This window comes from Rhinolophus sinicus, linkage group LG05, assembly GCF_036562045.2.
Source record: "Rhinolophus sinicus isolate RSC01 linkage group LG05, ASM3656204v1, whole genome shotgun sequence".
In the NCBI taxonomy this organism is placed as follows: Eukaryota; Metazoa; Chordata; class Mammalia; order Chiroptera; family Rhinolophidae; genus Rhinolophus; species Rhinolophus sinicus.
In genome coordinates, this window is record NC_133755.1 from 100,230,732 (window position 1) to 100,256,631 (window position 25,900).

Genomic DNA, 25,900 nt, shown 5'->3' on the forward strand with positions numbered 1-25,900 from the left:
TAGAAACTCTAGAGAGACTTGAGAATATAAAAACACAGTATGTGTGATAGCTCAACATTTTGTATTGGTGAGAAAAGAATAGATTATGTAATGCATGGATAATTTATATAAATAATAGATTCCTACCTTACACCATCAATAAAAATATGGTACAGTTCGATTATACAATTAATTATAAGAAATGAAGCCAAAGAAAAGATAGGTAATTCTGTATATAATTTTAGAGTTTTGAAGGTCCTTGTAAGCTAAATTCCAAAGGCAGAAGCCATAAAGAAAAGACAAAGTATCAATCTCTAGTCCTCATCTTTACCCAGCATTTGATCATGCTTCCTCCTTGGTACGTATATACCTTTTCCTTTACAGTCTAGGACGCAAGACTATTTTGGTTTTCTCCTGCCTCAAAAGTCTCTATTTCTCAATCTCCTCAGTCTCCTCTTTTCTCTGGTCTCATAATACTGTAATGTTTTGGTGCTCCATTATTGTTCCTCTTTTCTTCTCTACCTACCCTCTGATGAATTCCCTGATATTTAAGTACTATCTGTATGCTGATTACTTCTGAATTTGTATCTTTAGCAAAGACTTCTCTCCCAAAACCCATTCTTATATATCTAACTGCCTCCTCAACATCTCTATCTAGATGTTTAATAGATTTCTCAAGTATAACGTGCCCCAAACTCAAATACTGATTTTCACCCGCAAATCTTATCCACTCCTAGCCTTCCGCATCTCAGTTGATGGCAATTCATCCTTCTAGTTGTTCAGGTGAAGACTTTGATACATATTTGATCCTTTTGTCCCCTTTGCACTCCATTATCTAATTCATTATGAAATCAATTCATATTTTAAAATATGTCCAGAATCTTCTGACCACTTCAGTAGTTACCACCTTGATCCAGGCCAACGTTATGTGTTAGCTGGATGATTGCAATAGGCTCTTGTCTCCCTGATTCTAATTTTGCCCCTCCTTTCAGTCTAGTCTCAAAAGAGCATCCGGAGTGATTCTTTTAAAAATGAATGCCAAATCCACTTACAATTCTGCCATTTTTTAGCATTTCACTCAGAGTAAAAGCCAAAGATTTATAATGGCCTACAAGAATGCTCTTCTCCTCACACAACTCCAGCCCCTCTGGAAACATGGCTGTTTGTTGACACACTATAGAATCTCTATAGAATCTCTACAGAATTTCTGCTATCACTGTTCCCTCTATCTGGAATGCTCTTCTCCCAGCTGAGAAGTGGATTAACACTCTTAAGCTTACCTTCCCAACCACCCTAGTTAATGCTGTAACCTGCCCCCAGGCACACACATGTATGCATAGGGAGGATTTAGGAATCAAAGGTACAGGTTTACTTAGCACAATATACTATCAAAAACATTCTTTCATTATATATATACAGTCATGCACTGTTTAACAACAGAGACATGTTCTGAGGAGAAATGCCTCATCAGGCAATTTTGTCATGTGAATACAACAGAGTGCACTTACACAAACCTAGATAGTACAGCCTACTACACAACTAAGCTACATGGTACAGCCTATTGCTCCTAGGATACAAGCCTGTACCACGTTACTGGATAAAACAACATGAGATTAAATCAAGCACAAGAGAAAATGATATAATCCAGGGATGCAGTAAATGAGGTTATATGAGGCTGGTGACAGCATAACCCAGCATACTGTTTTATAGCAAATGTTTTTTTAATAAGTAGAAAAAGTACACTCTGAAATAATGATAAAAAGCATAGTACAGTAAATACATAAACCACTAACATATTATTTTATGATCATCAAGTATTATGTACTGTACAGAATTGTACGTGCCATACTTTGTGACTGGCAGTGCAGGAGGTTTGTTTACACCAGCATTACCACAAACACCTAAGTAATATGTTGCAGTACAATGTTACAATGTCACTAGCTGATAGGAATTTTTAAGCTCCATTATAATCTTTTGGTACCACCTTCACTGAACGGAATATCATTATGTGGTACATGACTGTATATACGTGTGTGTGTGTGTGTATGTATATTATACACATGAACAAGAATGCCCTATTTCATAACTAACAGTAATGTTCCCTCCATAGTGGAATTATAAATAATTCATTTTTCTTTGCACTTACCTACATTTTCCAAGTACTTAAAAATCAACACTTTTTTAACTATTAAAAACCAACCAAGAAGAGGAGTGACATCACTAAGATGGCAACATAGGTCATCCCTGACTTTGCTCCCCTAAGAAGAACCAATAACAACTATTCATGGACAAGACACCATTGAGAGAATCCTTGAATACAGGAGTGTAGCCGAAGCACACCCCAGCACCACAGACCCGAGACAGACTCTGTAAAAGGGTATGAAGAATGGCAACATTCTAAAGGCTTCCCTCATCCGTGGCCAGCGCAGCACCATTCCACGAGGTCTCCCCTTAGCCTACGGTAACTCCAGTGGAAACAGAAAGCCCAGAGAGGATTTCTAGTTCCTCTAGTATTGTGAGTAATGTCATAGGAGCCCCTACTATGGTCTCACCCTATGGGGATCACAGTGTAATTGGTGGGGCTCAACCACTGCAAATCTGATTAGGACCGACAAGGAGGAAGGGCCTTGCAACAACCAGCACTTGTTTCTTGGCAGACCAGGTTACTACCAGCAGAGTCCAAGCAGTGGTCCCAACCAGCAGCTTTGCTCATCTGTAGAACCAAGCTGGTGGTGCATTCTGACAGGGAAAAATCAGTGGTGTGCATGTCTGCCTGATACAGGTCATCAAATGAGTTTTTTTTGGCCACAGAGCCTGGTTTGCCTGGGTATGTGACCTGAGTCATAGGCCCCACCCACCATAGAGCTTGGAAATGGGCCCAGTCTGCCTAGAAGGACTGGTAAGAACACCTGGAAGCTGTGCAACTTAGCAAAGCCAGCATGGAAGGGAGTAGACGGAGCTTGTCTGCACAGCAAAGCCAGTGGTCTTGCTGAGCCAGGGAATTTGGGGTGTAGGTTTGCTTGAGTTTAGGCCAAAAACAAAGGGTCATATGGTCATTAGTTCTGCTTCTCCTGCTGCCGATAGGCAGGGAAACTAATTCATACTTCTCTCCTTGAGGAATGTAGCCTTCAGCCTGCCTAACTAGGGAACTACCAGTGTGGACAGGAAGCTGTATCGCCCTTCCAACAGCCCTGCTTGTAGTGGAATTTGAACAGACAGCTGAGTTCATGGCTTTCCCCATCTGACCGGGATATTCAATGAGCACTCTTGCCTGATTGGGTCCCCAAACAGTGAACTATACAGGCCCTGGATCCTGTCCTGATGCCTTGCCAGGACAGAGAAGCTAATTAATAGTTCTCCCTAATGTTGAGTATAATACCTAGTCATGACCATCTAGTAAGAGAAGAACACAGGCAACCTTAGAGCTCATCCTACAGCCTCTCTTGGGCAGGGAACCAAACCAGCAGTCCTATCAAGCTATGACCCCCACGCCCACCTTCAGAGCTCGAACTGTTGACTCACCCAAAACCAGATCTTAACCACATCCTTACCACCTACCTAAGGAGATAATAAGTGGGTATGCTCAGAAACTCAAAATGGTGTGACTGGTGAAAAACTGCCTCTGCCAGAGTGCAAGGGCAAAGTTTGGAAGAGGAGACCATGTGTTCAAATGTGCAGAAACCAACATAGGGAATCAGGATTACAAAAAATCAGGTAAATATGACACCCAAAGGAAACTAATAAAGCTCCAATAACTGTCCTTAACAAAACAGAGATGGATGAACTGCAAGACAAAAAATTTTGGAATAATCCTCTTAGAGAAGTTTAGTGAACCACAAGAACACATAGACAAGTAACCAAAATTAAAATCAAAACAAAACAACGATGAACAAAATGAAAAGTTCAACAAAGAAACAGAAACCATAAAAATCATAAATCTTACATTTGAAAAACACAATACCTGTATTGAAGAATTGAATACAGAGCTTCAAATGCAAAATCTACCATGCAGAAGAATTAGAGACCTGAAAGATAGGACATTTGAAATTAGCGAAACAGAGGCGGGAAAAAAAAAAAAAAAACAGAATGAAAAAGAGTAAAGAAATCCCGTAGGACTGATGGGACACAATGGAAAGAAACAAATTTATATTAAGGAAATGCCAAAAGAAGAGAGGAATGACACTAGTATCATAGTGGCCTGAGTCATTTTGTTTTTCTCTCCATTTATGACTAATTGAACATCCATAACTATAAAAAGCACCTCAGCACAGCATAAAAGGTAACCAGGTCCATCCATGTACCTGAAAGTAGGTTTACTGGATCTCAGTGGAGTGACTGGAGGCTGGCAGAGCCAGTGGCAGCAGAGACAGGTCTGGCAGTAGTACAATGTGACCTTTCTGGCAGAGGAGGGAGAGAGTGAAGATGTTTTTAGTGTGTATGTGCGCACTTAATTAAATATGCATGCTCCCAACCTTAGTAGTGATGCAGTTCTGGTAAGAGCAACCAAAAACGTGTGCTATCATGCCCCCATTCTGGAAATCAAAAGGAAGGCTCCTATTAGGTTGATGCAAAAGTAATTGCACTTTAAAAGGTTAAAAATAATTGCAAAAACCACAATTACTTTTGTACCAACCTAATAGTTATCAACCTGTTGAACTGTTAAATCAGAGTAAACAAAACCTTGCCTAAATAAGAAACCCATTCACTACTTCAAATGTGGCAGCAGAGGTACTTTTCATCAAACAGCAGGAAAAATCACGGTAACATGGTGCCACAAAAAGCAAATGAAAAATTTCCAGCAATCGAATCCAAAGACAGAATATTGTCATCAAAATAGCTGTTACAAAGAAATTCAATGATCTACAAGATAATTCAGAAAGCCAATAAAATGATCTCCATAATAAAGTTAACATCATGCATACTTTACCAAAGAAATTGAAATTCTAAAAATGAACGAAACAGAAATTCTGAAGCTGAAGCACTCAATAAATGAAAAGAATGCATTGGAAATAGAGCAGACTAGATGGAAGAGAAAATTAGTGAGCTGGAAAATAGAAATCTAAAAATTATTCAGGTGAAAGAATATAGAGAAAAATTTTAAAAAGTAAAGAAACCCTATGAGAGCTATTAGACTCCATTAGAAAAGACAACATAAGAAAAATGGGTGTTCCAGAAGGAGAAGAGAGGGAGATGTGGACAGATAGTTTATTTGAAGAAATAATAGCTAAGAGTTTCCCAAATCTGGGGAAGGAACTAGATATACACAGCTCCACAAAGCTAACGGTAAGTTTTATTGTCTCAATGCAAAAAAGACCTTCTCTAACACATATTATATTAAACCTGTGAAAGATCAAGGACACAGAAATTTAAGGGTACCCAGGGGCAAAAAACCCCAGTAATCTACAATGGACCCCCATTAGGCTACCAACACATTTCTCAAAAGAAACTCTATGTGCCAGGAGAAAGTGGAATGACATAATCAAAATATTGAAAGATTAAAACTGCCAGCCAAGAATATACTATCTAACAAACTTATCCTTCAGCTATGAAGGAGAAATAAATGCATCCCCAGGCGAACAAAACCTCAGGATGATTACTACCACTAGATAAAAATCATATGATCATCCTAATAAATACAGAAAAAGCCTTTAGCAAAAAATACAATATCCTTTTATGATAAAAAAAGAACAGATTGGTTATAGAGGAAACATACCTCAAATATAAAATTGTATATACAACAAACCCACAACTAATATTATACGCAATGGAGAAAAACTGAAAGCATTCCCTCTAAGGTCAGAAACAAGATAAGGAGTCCCACATTAACCACATCTATTCAATAAAATACTAAAAGTCCTACCTATAGCAATTAAGCAAGACAAAGAAATAAAAGGCATCCAAATCAGAAACGAAAAAGTGCAATTTTCATTATGTGCTGATAATATGATCTTATGTATAGAAAAATCCCACAGAGTAAGTAAAAAAGAAGAAAACATTGCAATTAATCAATGAGTCAGGACTTGAACAAAACTCTAGCTCAAATGAACCTAACAGACATATACAGTACATTCTATCCAACAGTAGCAAAATACACATTCTTCTCAAGTGCACATGGAACATTTTCTAGGATGTCATATATTAGGCCATGAAACAAGTCTTATCAAATACAAGATTTTAAAACCATACCAAGTATCTTCTCTGACCACAGTGGTAGGACACTGGTGGTAATCAATGCCAAAGGAAACCTGGAAAATTCACAAATACATGGAAATTAACACTCTCCAGAAAAGTCAATGGACCAACGAAGAAATTAAAGGAGAAATGAGAAAGTATCTTGAGACCAAAAAAAAAAAAAGCAAACAAAAAAAAGGGATCACATACCAACATTTAAGAGATAAAGCAAAAGCAGTTCAAAAAGGGATGTTCATAGTAATATATGTCTACATTAAGAAGATTAAAACAAACAAACACAAAAAACACAAAACTTAACTCTACAGCTTAAAAAAACTAGAAAAAGAACAAAGTGAGCCCAAAGTTAGCAGGAAGAAGGAAATAAAAAGACCAGAGAAGAAATAAATGATAAAGAACAGGAAAACAATAAAAAAGATTAATAAAACTAAGACTTGGCTCTTTGAAAAGACTAAAACAAAAGATTAATCTTTAGCTAGACTTAACCAAATACAAAAGGGAAAGGACACATGAACAAAATTATAAATGAAGAAAGGAGACATTATCACAGAGATATAGTGGATCACAGGACGCTACTATGAACAACTATATGTCAACAAACTGGAAGAAATGGAAAAATTCTTAGAAACATAAACAAGACAGAATCAGAAGAAATGGATAGTCTGAATAAATCAATTACTAGTGTGGAGATTGAATCGATAATCAAAAACCTTCCACCAAGAAAAGCCAAGGACCAGATAAGTTCACTGATGAATTTCATCAAACTTTTAAAGAAGACTCAATGCCAATCCTTCTCAAACACTTCCAAAAAATGAGTGAGAAGAGAACACTCAAACACATTTTACAAGGCCAGCATTACTTTGATTTACTGAAGCTAGAAGAGGACACTCCCAAAAAACTACAAACCAATGTTCCTGATGAATATAGATGCAAAAATTCTTAGTAAAGTATTAGCAAATCAATTTCAATGGCACATTAAAAGGACAATTCTTCATGATCTAGTGAGATTTATACCTGGGATGCAAGGAGTTTTCAACATCTGCAAACCAATCAATTTGATATATCACATTAATACCATAAAGAAAGAATCATATGATCATCTCAGTAGATACAGAAAAAGCATTTGATAAAATTCAACACTTGACTGTGAAAAAGAAAAACAATTTACGGATAAAAGGAACATATTCCACATAATACAGACCGTATATGAAAAGCCCACAGCTAACATCATGCTTAATAGAGAAAGGTTGAAAGCTTTTCCTCTAAAGTCAGGAATAAGACAAGGGTGCCCACTCTCATCACTCCCATTAAACATAGTAATGGAAGTCCTTGCCAGAGCAATCATGCAAGAAAAAAACAAAACAAAATAGGCATCAGAATTGGAAAGGAAGAAGTAAAATTGTCTCTATTTGCAACTGACATGATTTCATATATTGAAAATCCTAAAGACTCTACTGAATTTGTTGATTAGGTCTGTTTTTTGGTAAAGTTTCAGGATAAAAAATTAACATGCAAAAATCAGTAGTGTTTTTATACAGAAAATAAATTAAAAATATTGATCCTATTTACAATAGCATAAAAAATAATAAAATACTTAGGAATAAACTTAACCATGGAAGTGAAACATCTCTGCTCTGAAATCCAGAAGACACTGATGAAAGAAATAAAAAACACAAATAAGTGGAAATGTATCCTGTGTTCATGGATTCAAAGAATTAATATTGTTAAAACGTTCATACTAACCAAAGCCATCTATACATTTAATACAATACCTATCAAAATTCCAATGGCATTTTTACAGAAGAAAAAAAATCCAAAACTTTATATAATACCACAAAGGACTCCAAGCAGCCAAAACAATCTTGAGAAAGAACAACATGGGAGACATCACACTTCCTGATTTCAAAGTACATTACAAAGCTATAATAGCCAAAACACTATGATACTGGCACAAAAACAGACACATAGATCAAAGGAACACAATCGAGACGCAATGTATACAAGTCCACAGATGAGTGAATGGATAAAAAAATTGTGGTGTGTGTTAATAGTGTGTATATACACATAACAGAATATCATTCAACTATAAAAATGAAACATTATGCTCAGTCGAAAAAATTAAACAGAGAAATACAAAGACTATGATCACACTTAAATATATAATCTAAGAAAAAAATCTCCACCAAACTCAGAAAAAGTGATTAGATTGGTTACCGTAGGTGATGGGTAGGGACAAGATAAAGTGGAGGAAGTTGGTCAAAAAACACAAACTTCCAGTTGTAAGATAAATAAGTATCAGGGATGTAATATATGACATGCTGACTGTAGTTACCACCACTGTTGTATAATATATAGGACAGTTAAGTGTAAATCCTAAGAGCACTCATTTTTCTTTTCTTTTTTTTCTTACCATTTTTACTGTATCTGACATGATGGATACTAAGGAAAATTTAAGTAAACTTATTGTTAATTATATTTAATGACATGTTATATTAAGTAAATTTACTAAGTAAACTCATTTCACAATATAGGTAAAATCAGACCATGCTGGATGCCTGAAACTCATACAATGATGCATGTCAATTATATCTCAATAAAACTGAAAAACGAAACTCAACCATTAAACCCAAGAGCCAGCCAGTAAACTTTATAACTGCTTTAATCAACAAATAAGCAATAAATGTAGAATTTAGGTTTGACTATACTTGTATACATGCTATATTATTTGGCAGGCAGAGCTCCCAGAAGTCTCCTTGCCTGAGGGACTATGAGAAGCCCTGAGGAATTATTCCCACTGTATTTTGAGGGGTAACTCTGCATAATGGCTGTGGCCCTGTGAAACATAATTTCATGAAATATGGATGACGCGCATGAACAGGTCCCTGGATTTGTTTTCACAAAGCTAGCAATGCCCTGGAGACATCAGATAATCTAATGATATCACCTGTTTTTCCTAATTTGCAGTCTCAGAGTGATTACCCTGTTCCCCTCTTCCTAACCTTTATGCTTTACCACCTTCACCTTACATATACTCACGTAGAAGCAATTCTTAGCCCCACTTGTGAATTGGAACAATATCTCTCATATGTGTCTTTCATTTTGTCTTTTCTCTCATTTATCACTTCTCCCCAGGGTCTATCTCTGCTCTCTATAACTTTGCCTTTTCATCTCTAGCACCCAAATCATACCAGTCCATCCTCCACACAGAATTTGGAGTAAACTTCCTAAAACAAGGCATTAATCAAATCATCCCTAATTAATATATCTAGTGACCGTACATTGCCAGTGAAAGTATATAAACAAAACGAAAAAACTGTCTCAAGTTTGGGGTAAACAGGGTCTTCCCTGGATTCCTGGGATTTTGCTTGAAACTCTGCTTCTACTGGAAACTCTCCAAGGTCAGTAATTTAAGCTTACTCATATATTCATCCTTCCCAGTACAAGAGCACTTTGCTGTTCAAATTAGATATATACTGGGTGTGCCAAAAACAAAAATGTGTACACATGACTTCTACTCATCTTTTGTTATCGGTATCTATTGAGTATTACAATTTTAATAGTTTTTTCCGCTTCTTAAAATGTGCACACATTTATTTGGCACCCTCTGTATATATGTGTGTGTGTGTGTGTGTGTGTGTGTGTGTGTGTGTGTGTGTGTGTATGAAAGTTGTTCAGAGAGTAAATCCTAAGAATTCTCATCACAAGGGGAAAAAAGTCCTTTTTTGCTTTTTCTTTTCAATGTATCTATATGCAGTGGTAGATGCTAAGTTTATTTTTGTGATTATTTCACAACATATGTAAGTGAAACCAACGGTGTATACCTTAAATTTATATAGTGATGTATGTCAATAATATTTCAATAAAGCTGGAAAAACATTATTAAAAATTTACTTAATTTGAAGTGTTTAGTAGAAATATGTAACCATAACTTTATTCTTTTAGTTTTTATAATTTATACAGATTTTGAAAACTTAAGTCAGTTAACTTAAACGTATACCTTAGGTGAAAAATTACTTAATTGCTTAAGCAATTTTACATAATTTCCACATTTTGAGAGATGAAAAAATTATTGCGTAAAGGGATGGTGGTTTTATCCTGTGTCTTTACTGTCTATTATACCTAGTAACAGAGAGGCTATCACACAGAAGGTAGCCAATAAATAATTTTTGGTTAAATTTTTAAATAATTCATAAAACTGTTCTAAATGGTCAAAATTGATAGGCATAATTTCCATTTTATATTCTGTTCTATAGTGAAGAGATTTAAATATAAATGTGGAAAAAATTCTGTAGCTTCCAGATTGGGATTCCACATCTTAGACCTGTACTTATTAAACCCCTCCTCCACCACCTTTCAATCTTGAAAGTAATCTTAACTAATACTAGTAAATACGTTTGGTATTCTAAAGTGAGAAGTAATTTTATAAAAATGAGCCACTGGGATCTAACTGTGTATTACTCCAACTAGTACAAACCCAGAACTAGAAGTATTTGGAACCATTTGAAAAAGTTGTTCAAACTAATTTTGGCTATTATGGTTATCAGTGGTTCAATCTGGTGTGTGTGTGTGTATGTGTGTGTGTGTGTGTGTGTGTGTGTAGTGCTGGCCATCTAACCATTCACCAGTTACATTAAAATAAACCAAAAAACAATCATGAGGATAATACTTTGTTCATTACCAAACTAACCAATTTCAAACCAGAATTCTAAAGGAAAAGGTCTTTGTCAACATATTCAGGGATAAGAGTATGTGTGCATAATGCTTCCTTGTAAATATGAATTTTCAAGAGGAAAAAACTGAGAAAAAAGAAACCTGAAAGTAAAATAGAAAATGAAAAACTTAATGTGTTTTAATACAAACAAAAGGGCAAAAGAACAAGATTTCCAAATTAAAGCCACATGTGTTGAGAGAGATGTGACAAGTACTTGGTTGAAAACAAGATATTGAAATCAAGATTAAAACAATAAACTGAGACATTTATGCAATGGGTAACAGTGGTGCTCGAAAAGGTACTGATTTTTGAAATTTCCATGTCTTATGCCAAGGAAAGAACCATATGTTGGCCCCAACCCCTACCAATAATAAAAAATCCAAAATTAAGTTTTAAAAAACTAGACTGGTAAGATAAAAATTGTATGATTATGTTATTTCTTTCCTGAAAGTGATATAAGCAACAAGGATTCATGTTAAATTAAGAATGGTTATTTTTTAAAGGTGAAATTAACCAGGATGAGTCTGTCGTCCTGATTCAAAACTAACATTATTTAATATTTGGTGATGGAAGCATAACTGACTCTGAGTGGTGAAAACACAATACAATATATATAGAGATTATGTATTATAGAAATGTACACTTGAAACCTATGAAATTTTACTAACCAATGCCATTCCAATAAATTTAATACAAATTTGAACAAACAAACTTGAATTATTATGTGCAAAGAAAATAACAGCTCAGAGCAGGAAAAAAACATTACTTAGTACAATCAGAGGTAAAGACTAGGAAACACCTATTAATCTAATTATTAGAATAATATGGTCACACTAATAAAGTCAAAATTGCTAGGAAAAGCAAACAAGATTATTTTGATTATATCTGCTTTGTTAATTTTATCTTTTCAAAGAATTAGGTCTTAGTTTCATTAATTTTTTTCTATTGTCTTTTTGTTCTATATTTCATTTATTTCTGCTCTAATTTTCATTATTTCCTTCCTTCTACTGAATTTGGGCTTTAAATTGAAAATTTAATTAAAACGTTCATATGAATATCTTCTAGTGTAACAGAATTTTGTATATGAGGAAATGGGAATAGAGAAAAATATGAGACTTTTCCAGTATTATTTATAGATAATAGAAAAGTCAGTGTCTCAGCATAATGTTGTCTGCAATTCTTAAATGAAAAAAAGAAGTACCCATTGGGAGGACACTGGGAAATTTCAAGAATATGAAGTAAAAGCACAACTTAGCTTCACGGTGAGTGAAAAGTCATCACTTTCTGCTCAGCTCTCCACTTTCTACTTCCTCTGAGTTGCATGGTCCTTGACTCTATTTCTCTGTGTACACTTGCTTTCCAGGTCTCCACCTCTGACCTACTCAATCTCTAGGTCGCAATGAAGATATTCTATCTAATATGTCTTAGGGATTTTCCTGTGTCCTATGAGCTGTGCCTTCTGGTAACAGATCTCACGAGATATAAATATTGTTCCCTAAGCATACTCTTTTATCTCAGTCAATCAACTGTAAATTAAAGGAGCCGACATAGGTGGGGAATCAATGATTTAAAAAAAAAGTTAAACCGTATTTAAAACAAACAAAACCAAACTTTCTGCTGATAAATTCAATGTTCTTTTTTTCTTACTCTTCTGCCTATTAGAATTTTTTTAAGTAGAGAAAAAAAACAATCAATTTTTATAACATTTGCCCATTTGATCAGCATAGCAGTTTTGGAGATATTTTCTTTCGTGGTGTGCTTCAAGCTTATGTTCTAGGCATAATCCATTTAATAAAGATTAAATACTTCCATTTTAGCATATTATAGTTTAATTCCCTGTGTTATTTTGAAATGTTGATTAATTGAATGCCAGTTTAAAATGCCATTTAGCTCAGAAGCAGCTTTATGCAACTACCCGACATACCTGTGTATACATAGAAACAGATAAAATTATATTATCTCTAAACAAAAAACCTGACAGATCACATATTGCCAAAATCATAGAGAAGTTTATATTAATAAAAATATGGTGGAGATACAAATTAAAACAAAATTATTCAAATGTTTACTCATTTTTCATCACTGATATAAGCAATCCAACCTCAGGTGAAAAAAAATTGGAGAGGTAGTTTATCATTTTTTTCTCATTGACTTTTATGGCTCAGGAACTCAGCTTACACAGACTTGAAATTTGTACAGTGTTAAATTACTGTTGGAATCATTTTCCTCTTTTTTTTTTTCTTTTAATGATAACTTACACATCATCCAATCTCCCTATGAGAACATTTTCCAACAGAATACCATGCTGGAGAAAGTTCATTGTGTAGCAAAAACAAGCAAACAATCAAACAAACAAAACCTACTCAATAATCAAAAAGCTTCTGGCAATACTGAGTTGAACTAAAACAGTTGCCTTACAGCAGTATCTCTTAGAAACTTTAACATCTGATTCTAAGATCCATGACAGTGTCTGATAAAATAAATATTTGTTGAATAAATTAATGATACATTTTGTGAAATATTTGTAGGGTCTTCCAATTTTTTTCTTTTCTTTCTTGCTCATTAATTTCTATTTGGCTCTTTAAAAGATGTTGAAGGAATGAAAATATCTAATGCGTGTATTTGTGAACACCTTTGTAATACAATGCTTTATGCCTCCTGTCTCTACTCACAAACAACTTGTATAATAAAGTTATTATTACTATTAATATTACTAGTGGTTTTAATTATAATGACTGCAATAATAATATTACCTAAATGTATTATTACCAAGGCAATTGTTCTAGGAACTCTCCATCTCATTTCAATTGTATGCATTCTACAGATACAGAACTGAGAAGCAGACTCATCTGGTTAGTGATTAGCATTTTAAAAAATTCTTGAGAACCTCAAAAACAAGTGTTTGCTGTGTGGTAGCATTTAAATATGGCTTAGTAAGAGTCACTATACAAAAGAAGTGCTTTGATGTAAAAATTAGGTAAATGATTTTGTTTTTCTAAAAGAGAATAATAAACACATGGAAAACATTATGAGGAAAGGCACATTAAACTAAAGGTCTATTAAATTTAGGAGAAAAAAGGCACATCATATTTGTTCAGGAGAAAGCTAAATATTTCCTATTGTGTTTTGTCGGTATGCTACCAATTAATATGGTACTGTTTTTGTGGTATTGGATCTCATTTGGTTTATTCTGTTTTTACCCAATTATGAAGACTCAGATGATTTGAGTGGAAAAAAATAGAGACTGTACGATTGTTTGGTATTAAGCAGATTAAACAATTTGTTCACTGGTGTTTTACTTAGGTCCTTGGGAATATATAGGAAGGTGAAGCTCAATGTTTACATACAAAATTCAGACAAGTATATTTGGCTATATATGTTTCTTTTACTACTAAAATGTACATTTTGTCACCTCATTTTCTTTACCTTTGGTTTTCAGTTGTTATGAATATTCCACACGTAAATCTGTAGTCTCAGAATTATTTCTCTGTATTAAATTTATCTGATAATTACAAATTCTTGACTTCCATATAACCATCTACAGTCCCATAAGTCATATGTATATGTCATTAAAAAGTACAATAAAATCTGGAAACCCAAGAAAAATCCCTCTACTACCCTCTACTACATGACTAGTATGTGCTTTCCAGACATAGGGGCATGTTCTATTTATAACTCGCATTTGTTTCCTACCATGTCGCCAAGTTTCCACTTATTACATGTCTGCTTGCCTTAATATTAACTTCCAGTTTGGAACGCTGTAAATTGTTTCTCAAGCCCTAAATTAAAGCAAATGATATCCACTCCACATCCACCAATTTTACTAGAAGCCACTTCAAAGATTTCACTTTCAAAAATGAAGTATGGCAACTGCTTCCTGAAGCCAAGGTTAGCCCTGTTCATAATGAAGTGAAACTTGCTCTGATTTCCCTTCTATTTAAACACTGACAGTTTTTGTTTTTTTTTAAGATTTTTTTTTTCCTCCCCCACTGTTGATGATGTTGCTACTGTGGAAGGGATGGGAAGTGAGAAAAGAGAAGGCACCAGTGGACGCTCCCTTACTCGGTGTTGCTGGCGACCAGTATACATGTTTGTAATGACATCCTCGCACTGCATTGGACTATCTTTATCAACATAAAAAATCTAAAGCATTGAAAGATTGTCTCAGCTACACACAGTCTCAAAGAAAGCAGCAATATATATTTCTTAAGTTGTCACTGGCTTATTAAACTATATGAAAGTGGATGGCAGAAAAGAGAAAAAAAACTCTGTAACTCCAACATTTAGCTTCCTCATCAGATTTCTACTTTCCGATCATTCCCTCAATTGTTCATTTATACTAGCCTCTGCGGCTTAATGTCATGTTGCTTATTACCCAAGCCACTGCCACCCTCTTCACCTATTTACACTGTGACTATAACAAGCTCTGAGGCAATGCAACACCACATGAAGGACACTACGGCCCCCCAGGCCCCTAGCCTCCCTGCTGCCTTCCTGCCCTCCATGTACGCGTAGATCATAGGCGCATAGTAACAGAACAGATGTTTATAGTCACACTGCCTGCTAACTACCACAGGAGCTGCTGAAGAGTAGAATACACATGTACGCACACACACACTCAATATTGTTGGGCTTAAGTTGAAGATATGTTCCTTCAGAAAAGGCTCTTGGCACCTGAAGGGGCCGCTAATCCACAGCCTCTTCAGCTTGGCTCTTTCAAGTTCAGCAGGCAATGGGAATTTCAACCCTAAACCCACCTGAGGGGTGGCAAAAGGTTATACAGGATAAAGGGAGACTATTTCTCCTCCACTCAGCCAAGACCATGAGAATGAATGTGCTTACCTTCTCCCTTTGGGAGGCAGAATTCTTGCTGGTTCATCCTTTGACTGAGGGTGGGGTACTTGAGGCATGTCAGCCCTATATAGGTTCTCATCCATGCTCCCCATCTTGCTTGCTGGTTGCTGTTACAGGATGGGCAAATGCCCCAGGATTTCAGTCCTCATCTCTTTGTAAATAGAGACCATGTAATTCAACTGATTCTGCAACTATTATAATGCTTCGTTTCTCCTCTGAATATACTGGTTTTCTTTCCGTTTCTAGGACAAGATCCTCTCTTCTCCCAAACCTTTTGCCTAAATGATGTTTCATCTACTAAATGATGTTTTCATCTCATTCTTTAGATATGATGTTAAACACTATTTCCTCACTCAGACGGGCCTTCTTTAACTATTAAAATTACAATATGGCATCAGCAATATTTTTAACACGGGCATTGTCAAGAGGCAGGCTGTCCAGAAGCAGAGGTTTGGGTTCCCAGACTTTGCACTGTAACCCTGTATCCCAAAAGAACTAAACTAACATTCATTATATAATAAATAGGCTACAGGAATAAAATATGACTCAAAGTGTTACCATACATAGGATATGTCCATACAGAGAAACGAGAGGGAGAGGGGATGGGGGAGGAGGGCAGGAGACAGAGACAGAGACAGAGACAGAGACAGAGACAGAGAGAGAGAGAGAGAGAGAGAGAGAGAGAGAGAGAGAGAGACTGAGACACACCTCTTCAGGAACTTAGAAACTTGCTGGTCAGAAACACTTAATAAGTTACAGTTGCAGCTGAACACAGAATCCTGAAGTGATGCCTAGTTCTCTATTGTTTTAGAAACTAAAATACCTAAGGAAGGAAAATTGTCAAAATTCCCACGCCCCAAAGTCCATGGGATATGATTTTTTTCTTCTAACTCAATACAATGTTCCTTGCCTGCTTCCAGAGAATAAATAAGGATCTGTGCACATATGTTACAAAGTCAAAATAAGCCCTTGTAGGGCTTGGTCTTCGCAATGTTTTTTAACTTCTGCCAAGCAACTGTATACTTTAGGACTGTAACAGTAACCTTTACATACTGATTTTCAGCTTCAACAGAAAGCTTTCATACAGTCTTATCTTTAGTCGTCAAAATCTTGGGTTCTAAGGACGTTAAATAAAAATATCAGCTGAGTTTAAAAATCTAGAATTAAAAAAATATCTTTAACATGCTTTTTATATCAATTCTTTTAAATAAATACTTTCAAAATAACCGAGTTATCATTAGAATTTAATAAACACTTATTAATCTTCCACTTTCTAGATATCTTCATTTTGATCACCTAATAGTATATACTTGATAAGTACCAGCGGGTTCTTTCAAAAGTATGCTTGCCAACATCAGGAAAACATCCTAAACAAAATATTCTCTATTTCAGCACCATACCTCCTCCTCATAGAGCACCAAATTATCAAAAAGAGTATTACTTACGTGATTACACCATTACACTCTACCATGTTTGTACTTTGCACTCCTCAAAATGCCATCACATTTCAGCCTACTCAATTTCATGTGGGAGTTGTAAAAAAGCAGACACCGCTTTAAGAGGATTAATACTTTAAAAAGTACAAGTTCTGGAATTTTATAAAGTCTCATTAACAGTAATAAGAGACATCATTGCCCTAAAAACCATGTGCAATTGACAAATATCTCCCAAGTGCTTGCCATGTGGCAGACACCGTTTAAACATATCCACAGCAATTTAAAAATGTTATCTCACTAAAGCTCTTAACACGTTTGTATTCGGTATGAGGATACACACCTTTACACATACACACAAATAACACAAAATACCTGAAGGGCCGTGAGGATATTGGCTAAGGCTTGTCCGTAGGTGTCATGACAGTGAACGGCCAGAGCACTGGAGGGGATTTCCTTCATGACACTTTCCAACAGTCTCTTCATACTTCCTGGAGTCCCCACTCCAGTTGTATCTCCCAGAGAGATCTCATAACAGCCCATGTCATACAATCTCTTAGCTACCTATTGGGACAGGGAAGAGCTAGTAAAGCAATGGAAATGAACAGACTCAACCCCTGCTGTTCCTTAGCAAACATCATCTAGAGGTCAAAACAAAACAAAACAAAACAACAACAACAACAAAAACACACCTAAGATTGTTACGTATCCATGGAAAACATTTTAGTTCTCTGGTCTTTTTCCTCGCTCATTAAATCCTAAGCATTATATGAAACTTTGAATGAGATTACTGTAATTTTCTTTTTTCTATTATTCAAGTTTGCCTTAGAGTCGTAACTACTTACCTGCATGTTCAATTAGAATCTATAAACTACAATTCCAACTACGGAAGACTTATTTTTCTCAAATTGTTAATCAAACAGAAGCATTACAAATTTACTTTGGAAGTAGCATTTCTCAAGGCATTCGATTAGGTGTCAAGAGATAGTTATACCAGTCTCAGCTCTGCCACTCAGTAGCTATGTAATAATTGGTGGCATCACCAAATATTTCTGGTTTAATTTCTTTGGCTTATAAATGGATGCTCTTGTGAATATGACCTTACATTTCTTGACTCAAGTGCTAAGTAGTGATCTTATAAAGAGGTGAACTGCAAGGTCCCTACAAGTGGAATAACTAATATTACTTCCAAAGAACAGGAAGAATTGGCATGAAGGCAGCATGTATGTTGACAAAGACATGGGATCTGGAATCAGACGTGCCTGGATCTAAATCTCAGCTGCCACCCATGCTACTCATGTGATACTGGGCAGAAGATTAACCTTTTTAAATGTCAGTCCCTATTCTGTAAAATACAGACAACAAAACACCTTTATTTAGCATATTTTCTAAATCGGATTATTTAATTTTTAAGAATTACAATATGGATGATGTGAATGACACAGTTGGCAATGAAAATGAAATGAGGATATATATATAAATCAGTTTGTACAAAATCTGGCACATGGTCACTCATTAACTCCTTTCTTATGCATCTCTTCAGTGCCATTTTATGCCGGGCCCTGTGCTAGGTGCTGGAATATATTGGGGACACAAATACTGAGATGGCTCATGCTGTTATGGAGCCTAGAGTCATATGAGGACAGACCTTAATCAATTCCATGCGGGAATGTGTAAATACAGCTAAAATAAGAATTCCGAAACAATAGAACAGGATTCTAAGAACATGTGGCAAAGGAAACTGACCTAAATCTGTCAAGTAGGAAGGGCCCAAGCGACAGCTTGAGATAAAGAAAACATTAACTTGCTGAAGAGGCTGAGAAAGTAGGGTATGAAAAAAATATTCCAGATAGAACATAAAATGCAGAGGCTGGTGTATTCCAGGAAGCTGAAATAAAAAATGCAAAGAGCATTTCAGACAGAAAAAAGGTCAAATGCAAAGGACAGTGCGATGAGAAAGCAAAAATCAAGGGGGAATGAAGCTACATAAAGGAACGGTAGGCATAAGGCAGACCATACAGAGCCTTACACAGCAACCAAGTTTAGGATTCTGGTTGAGGAGTCCATCATAATAGCAACAAGAAGCCATCGTAGTATTTGGGGTAGTGGTGATATAATCAGATTTGCTTCTCAGAAAGGCAATAACTATATCAAAAAAGGTTGAAGGGTACTCAGAGGGCTAACTAGTCCAGGTAGGAGGCTATTATTGGATGGAAACTGGGATAAAAAAAATCATAATGCTCATTTTCCTCTACTACCTATGAACTGCGGGAATTTCTTAATCCACAGGTCAAAGAGCATGAGGCTCAAAGGAGAAAACTAACCAGATGGAGGAAGATCATACTCGTGGTGTCAAAGGAATGAAAACAAGGGTATCAGGAAGGAGCAAATGGTCACTAGCCCCAAATTCTGCTGAGAAGATGAGGAATGAATATGACCTTGCATTTGACCCGAGTGCTAAGTAGTGATCTTATGAAGAGGGATTTCAGTGGAGTGAATGGTCTAGAAGTCAACTTGGAGTGTGATGAAGAGTTTCTGACACATGACGAAATGGACACCACGAGGTGTAGATGTAGAAGGATGGAGATAGATAGTAGATAACTAGATGGAAATGCTGAATTAAGAAAGATTTCAGGTGAAGAGGCTTGAACATGTTCAAGTGTCAATGGGAAGAATTCTACACAGTTGAATATAGAGGGGAGTAAATGAGGGAAGGACTAGAGACGTGAAGAGAGTGAACACAGTTGGCAACAGTCCTTTCAGAGAGTAAGACAGTGAGTTGGCTACACAATATATTTGAATAGCACAGAAGGCCCATTGAAGGTTGCTGGTCATGAATTCCTAGTGTTTTCAGTCTGTTTGTTACATGATTCTTTTCATCTACTCCTCAAGCATTCTGGTGTGGGAACGGAGAGCCTGAGAGTGTGTGTGGTCCATCCAAATATGGCACCAGGTAGGGGCCCAACAGCAAGGGGTTTGGTGCATAGGCAGAGTTGGATCCAGGTTTTGTGGACTCTGAAGTTACACCATTTTGGAAGTGTTAAGAAAAAATACATACTTGTGAATACAAATTAGTAACAGTGTCTTGGAAGGATCCTACTATGCAAGTAAAGGACTCCCACATCTAAATTTCTTTTCTTTCTTTTTTTTTTTTTTTTTTTTAATAGTAGATCTGCCTCTGTGTGCAAAGGTCTGGCTTAAATAATGGAACCTGGGATCTCTCTCATTTGAAAGATCGGCAGTCAATTTCAAAAGCACAAATGAATGCACAAAAATAGGATTGGCTTTAGCCAAACTGTCAGTTTAGCCAGCTAAATTTTAATTTCCTACCAATGCCAACTACACTGCTTCAGTACCACATTACTAAATGTATGAAAATTAACAACCTTAACAAGGGGTGCATATTAATATAATTCATACACAAATGAGTTTCTGAGACAGTCCAATATAATCTCAAAGACTGAGCATTTTGTATTCATTGGCATGAATTAATAAACAGGAATGGTTAGTAACAAATAAACTTCAATAATTAGGTCCTTAATAACTATAATCTATTGCTGTAAAAGTGCTCTGGGATAGCAACTTGAATCTCAGCAGTAAGAGCTATGGGATATGCAAGGAACAAAAACACTGAAGCAGTGTATACTCATACATGTGCAGAAGTACGCAGGAGAAAAACAAAAAAACTCTACCTGAGCAACCAAGGCAGAGTTGAAGATGTGTGCACAAACTGCCCTGACATTCTGATAGAAGTGGAAAGGTCACTCACTGTATTCTACTCACATAAAAACGAAACAGATATTTTTATGCCCTCCACCTTTGAGCACCCAAATGATAAAACTCCAATGTTAACTTTGAACAGTGACAGCCAATTATAGGTCCTCAGTATTAAAATGGAACTACTGGTTAGTAATCACACATCTCCCAGTCCACTATCCCCCTTAGTCGTCATTGTACAGATGCACTAAATAGTAAGGAAAATAGCCCAATGAAAATAATATACAGCATTTCACCATGAACCAGAAAACCAGAGCCGTCTCTTACCTCTGTCACTTTTTGCGGTGTGATGCTTCCTTCATATGGACAGCCCATGGTACAAGACACATACCTGCATTTAAAACATAGAACAATATAAATATGAGTATGGTGGATAAGCCACTCCCTAATTTTCATTTTATAAAAATAAAGAAATAGCCAAAAAGTCATCGAGAAAAATTTGTTTTACACTATTCCTTCGTTATTACTTCATTCTCAGACCAAACAAAAACAAGTTTTGAACATGTTCAGTTTGACTCACAGTTTTCTCTTTCTGTATCATTTGATGGCATATGGGAATAGGATAACAGGTGTTTATCTTGTGGAGTTTTTTAATACTATAGCAACATATGAACATTCATAACAGAAAATACCAATGAAATATATAGTGTGATTTAAATAACTACATACATTCAACTTTGAACTATCCATGTCTTTGGAACCATAGACAGAGAGCATGTAGTGGCTAACTGAATTTCTCTCTTCACTCCCATCTGGATGTTTTGGCCTCATTTAGATAGTCATGAATCACCCTACAACTCCTAGAACTGGCCACAACCTCAAAGTTCATCTTGTTTCTCTCTCGTGGGTGCACCTAAATCATCCCAAACAGAAGAGTGTCTCGGCTGTGTTTAAAAGGCTCCAAATAAAGATATTCCATAAGCTTCTTCAACAATTTAATATAAAAAATCAAGCCTTTCCTGCAAGAACAATGATACATTTCCATCTTAAGGTATTATGCTTTATAAAAAATCTGTTTTAGCTATTTTCAGCTCAACACCAATCCCATGTTATTAAACTTTCCTCAGAGACTTTACAACACTTGTATTAAAATAATGCATCATGATCTGATTGTTAGGAATGAGGCAATTCACATGAGGGAGAGGAGGGATGGTGGGAAACGAGGCTGGAGATCTTGTACTTTGGGCCAGAATGAAAGGCTTTAGATAGCAAGGCCCTTGGGTGCCATGCCAAGGAGTTTGAATTTTGAGATCACTCAAAATTATTAGGAAACGTAGTGACAAGGTCAGATTTGTTTTCCAGAAATGTAATTCCTTGGTAACTCTGGAAATGGCTGCCAGAGGAAAGGTGGAGGCAAAAACATGAGCGAAGACACTACCATTATTTCCTTGATTCTCCCATGCTGTTGGTTGGACGATATACTATAAATTGCCTAACAGATTTTAGAATAAGAAAACATAACACATATTAAATGATTCAATACATATCCATTGATTCTAAAGATGTAACCTAATTTCAAAAGTATTAAAATATTAATAAAGCTGTATTTTGGAATTAAGATAAATTAGTTCCATAAGCCAGGCAAGCAGTTATGAGAAAAGGGAAGGAAAAAAAGGACAAATTCAAGTAAAATTTGAAAGTGATGCTGGGCAAATATCGGGTGATGGAAGGAGAACTGACTTTGGGTAGTGAGCACACAATGTGATACATAGATGATGTATTACAGAATTGTACACCTGAAACCTATGTAACTTTACTAACCATTGTCACCCCAATAAACTTTAATTAAAAAAAAGTCATGTTGGGAAGGAAGCCCATCTTTCTGCCCTTCCAAATGTTATAATCTAAGCTTATTGTTTTAATAATCTGTATACATTTAATCAACATATGTGAAAAGAAAATGTTCTTATGCAACATAATATTGGAGAAGGTAGCTAAGGACAAAAAAAGATGCATGTTTTCAATGCAGATATAATGAGTATAGATAATATGTTGAAAATATAAGTACACTGATTCTGAACCCAAAATATCTACATGTGATTAAACAGAAAATCCAAGCCATCCATTTATATGCCGTTCCTATAAATGTGAAAAGCAAAACAAGCAAAAAATAACAAATGCAAGACAATATGAAACAAACCTTTCCTGCATTCTTAACTTATGACCTGGCCACAGCTACCCCTTTACGCCATAACCCCAAGTCTCTCCACGTCTGTTTTCATTCCCTCAAGCGGCTCCCAGGCTTAGGGTGTACCTGGACTTCACACTCCATTGTATTTCATCTACATATGCTCAGCATCCCTGTAAGTCGAGTAGTCACTTCATTAACCTCAGTTACAAATCCATGTTTTAGCAGGACATTTATCTTTCCTCACATAGACATTAAATCCTATTTCCAAGCCACCAGGGATTCCATGTTTGACAGATACCCCCATGTACTAGTGGCATCGACCTGCATGTTTACCACATTTTCTTTGACGAAACCTGGGACTTTCTTTTCTTTTCTGAGCTTGGCTATATGTTTTAAAAGTTGTTCTATTTATGCATTGAATAGAACAATCTTTAATGATTTCATTTTATTAACTCTTTCTCTCTCTAAATAACTCAAGAGAACTTTAATATAGTATTACTTTAAACTTAATTTTTTTTAATTTATTTTTTATTTAAGCATAGTTGGTACACAATCTTATATTGGTTTTATTAGTTTCATGTGTATAGTAGACACATTTTTATACTGTACACTCGGTCACCCCACTAATTCTAGCAATCATCTGTCACCAGGGAAATTTATTACAATATTATTGACTATATTCCCCTTCCGCTTTTCACCCATTCCCGTATCTCCTCCCTTTGGTCTCTGTGTCTATGAGTCTCTTTTTGTTTTGTATGTTTGTTTGTTTGTTTGTTTGTTTAGGTTCCACATATAAGTGAAACCGTACGGTATTTGTGTTTCTCTACCTGACTTTCACTTAGTATAATACCCTCTAGATCCATCCATGTTGTCACAAATGGCAATATTACATTCTTTTTTATTACTGTGTAATATCCCATTGTGTGTATGTAGAGGGTGTGTGTATATATTATATACATAATATATAATTATAATATATATAATTACATATTTATATATTATATTATATATAATTACATAAATATAATTATATATGTAATTATACTATATAATTATATATGTAATTCTATAATATATACACACATACACACTACACACATCACATCATCTTTATCGATTTATCTATCAATGGATAGCTAGGTTGCTTCCCTATTTTGGCTATTATAAATAATGTTGCAACGAATATAGGGGTGCATACATCTTTTCAAATTAGTGTTTTCATTTTCTTTGGAGGAATACCCAGAACTGTTAGGTCATATGGCATATGGTATATGTATTTTCACTTTTTTTCAGGAATCTCCATAATGCTTTCTATAGGGGCTGCACCAGTTAGCAGTCCCACCAACAATGTACAAGGGTTCCCTTTACTCCACATCCTCCCAACATGCTATTTGTTGACTTTCTGATAATAGCTATCCTGAGTGGTGTGTGGTTTTGATCTGCATTTTCCTGATTAGAGATGTTGAGCATCTTTTCATGTCGGCTGGCCATCTGTATATCTTCTTTGGACAAATGACTTTTCATGTCCTCTGACCATTATTCGATCAGATTATTTATTTTTTTGTTGAGATGTATGAGTTTCTTAGGTGTTTTAGATATCAACCCCATACTGGATTATCATTTGTAAATATATTCTCCCATTCAGTAGGTTGTCTTTTTGTCTTGTTGAAGGTTTCCCTTACTGTGCAGAGACTTTTTAGTTTGATGAAGTCCATTTGTTTATTTTTGCTTTTGTTTCCCTTGCTTGAAGGGATGTATCTAAAAAGATAGTTCAGACTGATTTCAAATAGTTTATTTCCTATGTTTTCTTCTAAGAGTATTATGGTTTCAGGCCTTACACACAACTGTCCAAGACTAAACCAGGAAGAAACAGAGAATCTGAACTGTCCAATTACTAGCAATGAAATTAAAGAAGTAAAAAAAACTCCCAACAAACAAAGGCCCAGGGCCAGATGCTTCACAGGTAAAATTTACAAACATTTAAAGAAGAATTGGTACCAATCCTTCTCAAACTATTCCAAAAAATTAAAGAGGGATATTTCCAAACTCATTCTCCTAGGCATTATCCTGATACCAAAACCAGACAAAGACACACCAAAAAAAAGGAAAAAAAAAAGAATTACAGGCCAATATCCCTGATGAACATACTCATAGATGCAAAAATGCTCAACAAAAGACTAGCAATCTGAATTCAACAATACCTTAAAAGGATTATACACCGTGATCAAGTGGGATGGATTAATACCAGGGATGCAAGGGTAGTTCAACATCTGCAAAACAATTAATGCCATTCATCACATCAATAAAACCAAGGATAAAAATTATACGATTATCTCAAGAGATGCAGAAAAAGCGTTTGACAAAATCAACATCCATTTATGATAAAAGAAATCTCTCAACAAAAAGGATACAGAAGGAACTTACTTCAACTTCATAAAGGCTATATATGACAAGCCCACAGCTTACATCATATTCAAAGGAGAAAAGCTGAAAGCCTTTCCTCTAAAATCAGGAAAAGACAAGGATTCCCACTATCACTACTATTATTCAATTCAGTACTGGAAGGCTTAGCCACAGCAATACTTTAAACTGTAACAGGATTTATCTGTATCTCTCTTAATGTACTTGGCTTTTTTAACAATATAATAATTATTTTTATACATATTATTTTCCCGTTTGTTGGTAACTCTTTGATATTAGGCTATTTTTTCATATTCCACATAGTATCACAACAGTACATTATATAAAACACCCAATATTTCTTGAATCAATTAATGCAGCGATGTGTCAGTTAATATGTCATTATCACCTTCTGAATAATTTTCT

The 25,900-nt window shown here is 35.5% G+C and overlaps 1 protein-coding gene across 9 annotated transcripts in view; it reads right to left on the reverse strand.

The window, feature by feature from the left end:
* HMGCLL1 (3-hydroxy-3-methylglutaryl-CoA lyase like 1) overlaps window positions 1–25,900 on the reverse strand; it is a 144,930-nt gene that overhangs the window by 45,690 nt on the left and 73,340 nt on the right. For 8 of the 9 annotated variants that reach the window (XM_074333114.1, XM_074333113.1, XM_074333111.1 and 5 more), the window contains 2 exons: window positions 21,211–21,274; window positions 17,542–17,730 (listed from right to left, as the gene is read on the reverse strand). In XM_074333114.1, coding sequence (XP_074189215.1) covers window positions 17,542–17,730; window positions 21,211–21,274 — 253 coding nt within the window. Of the gene's footprint in view, window positions 1–15,702; window positions 15,841–17,541; window positions 17,731–21,210; window positions 21,275–25,900 lie in introns of those variants that run through there. The other variant, XM_074333112.1, reaches the window with a different exon arrangement.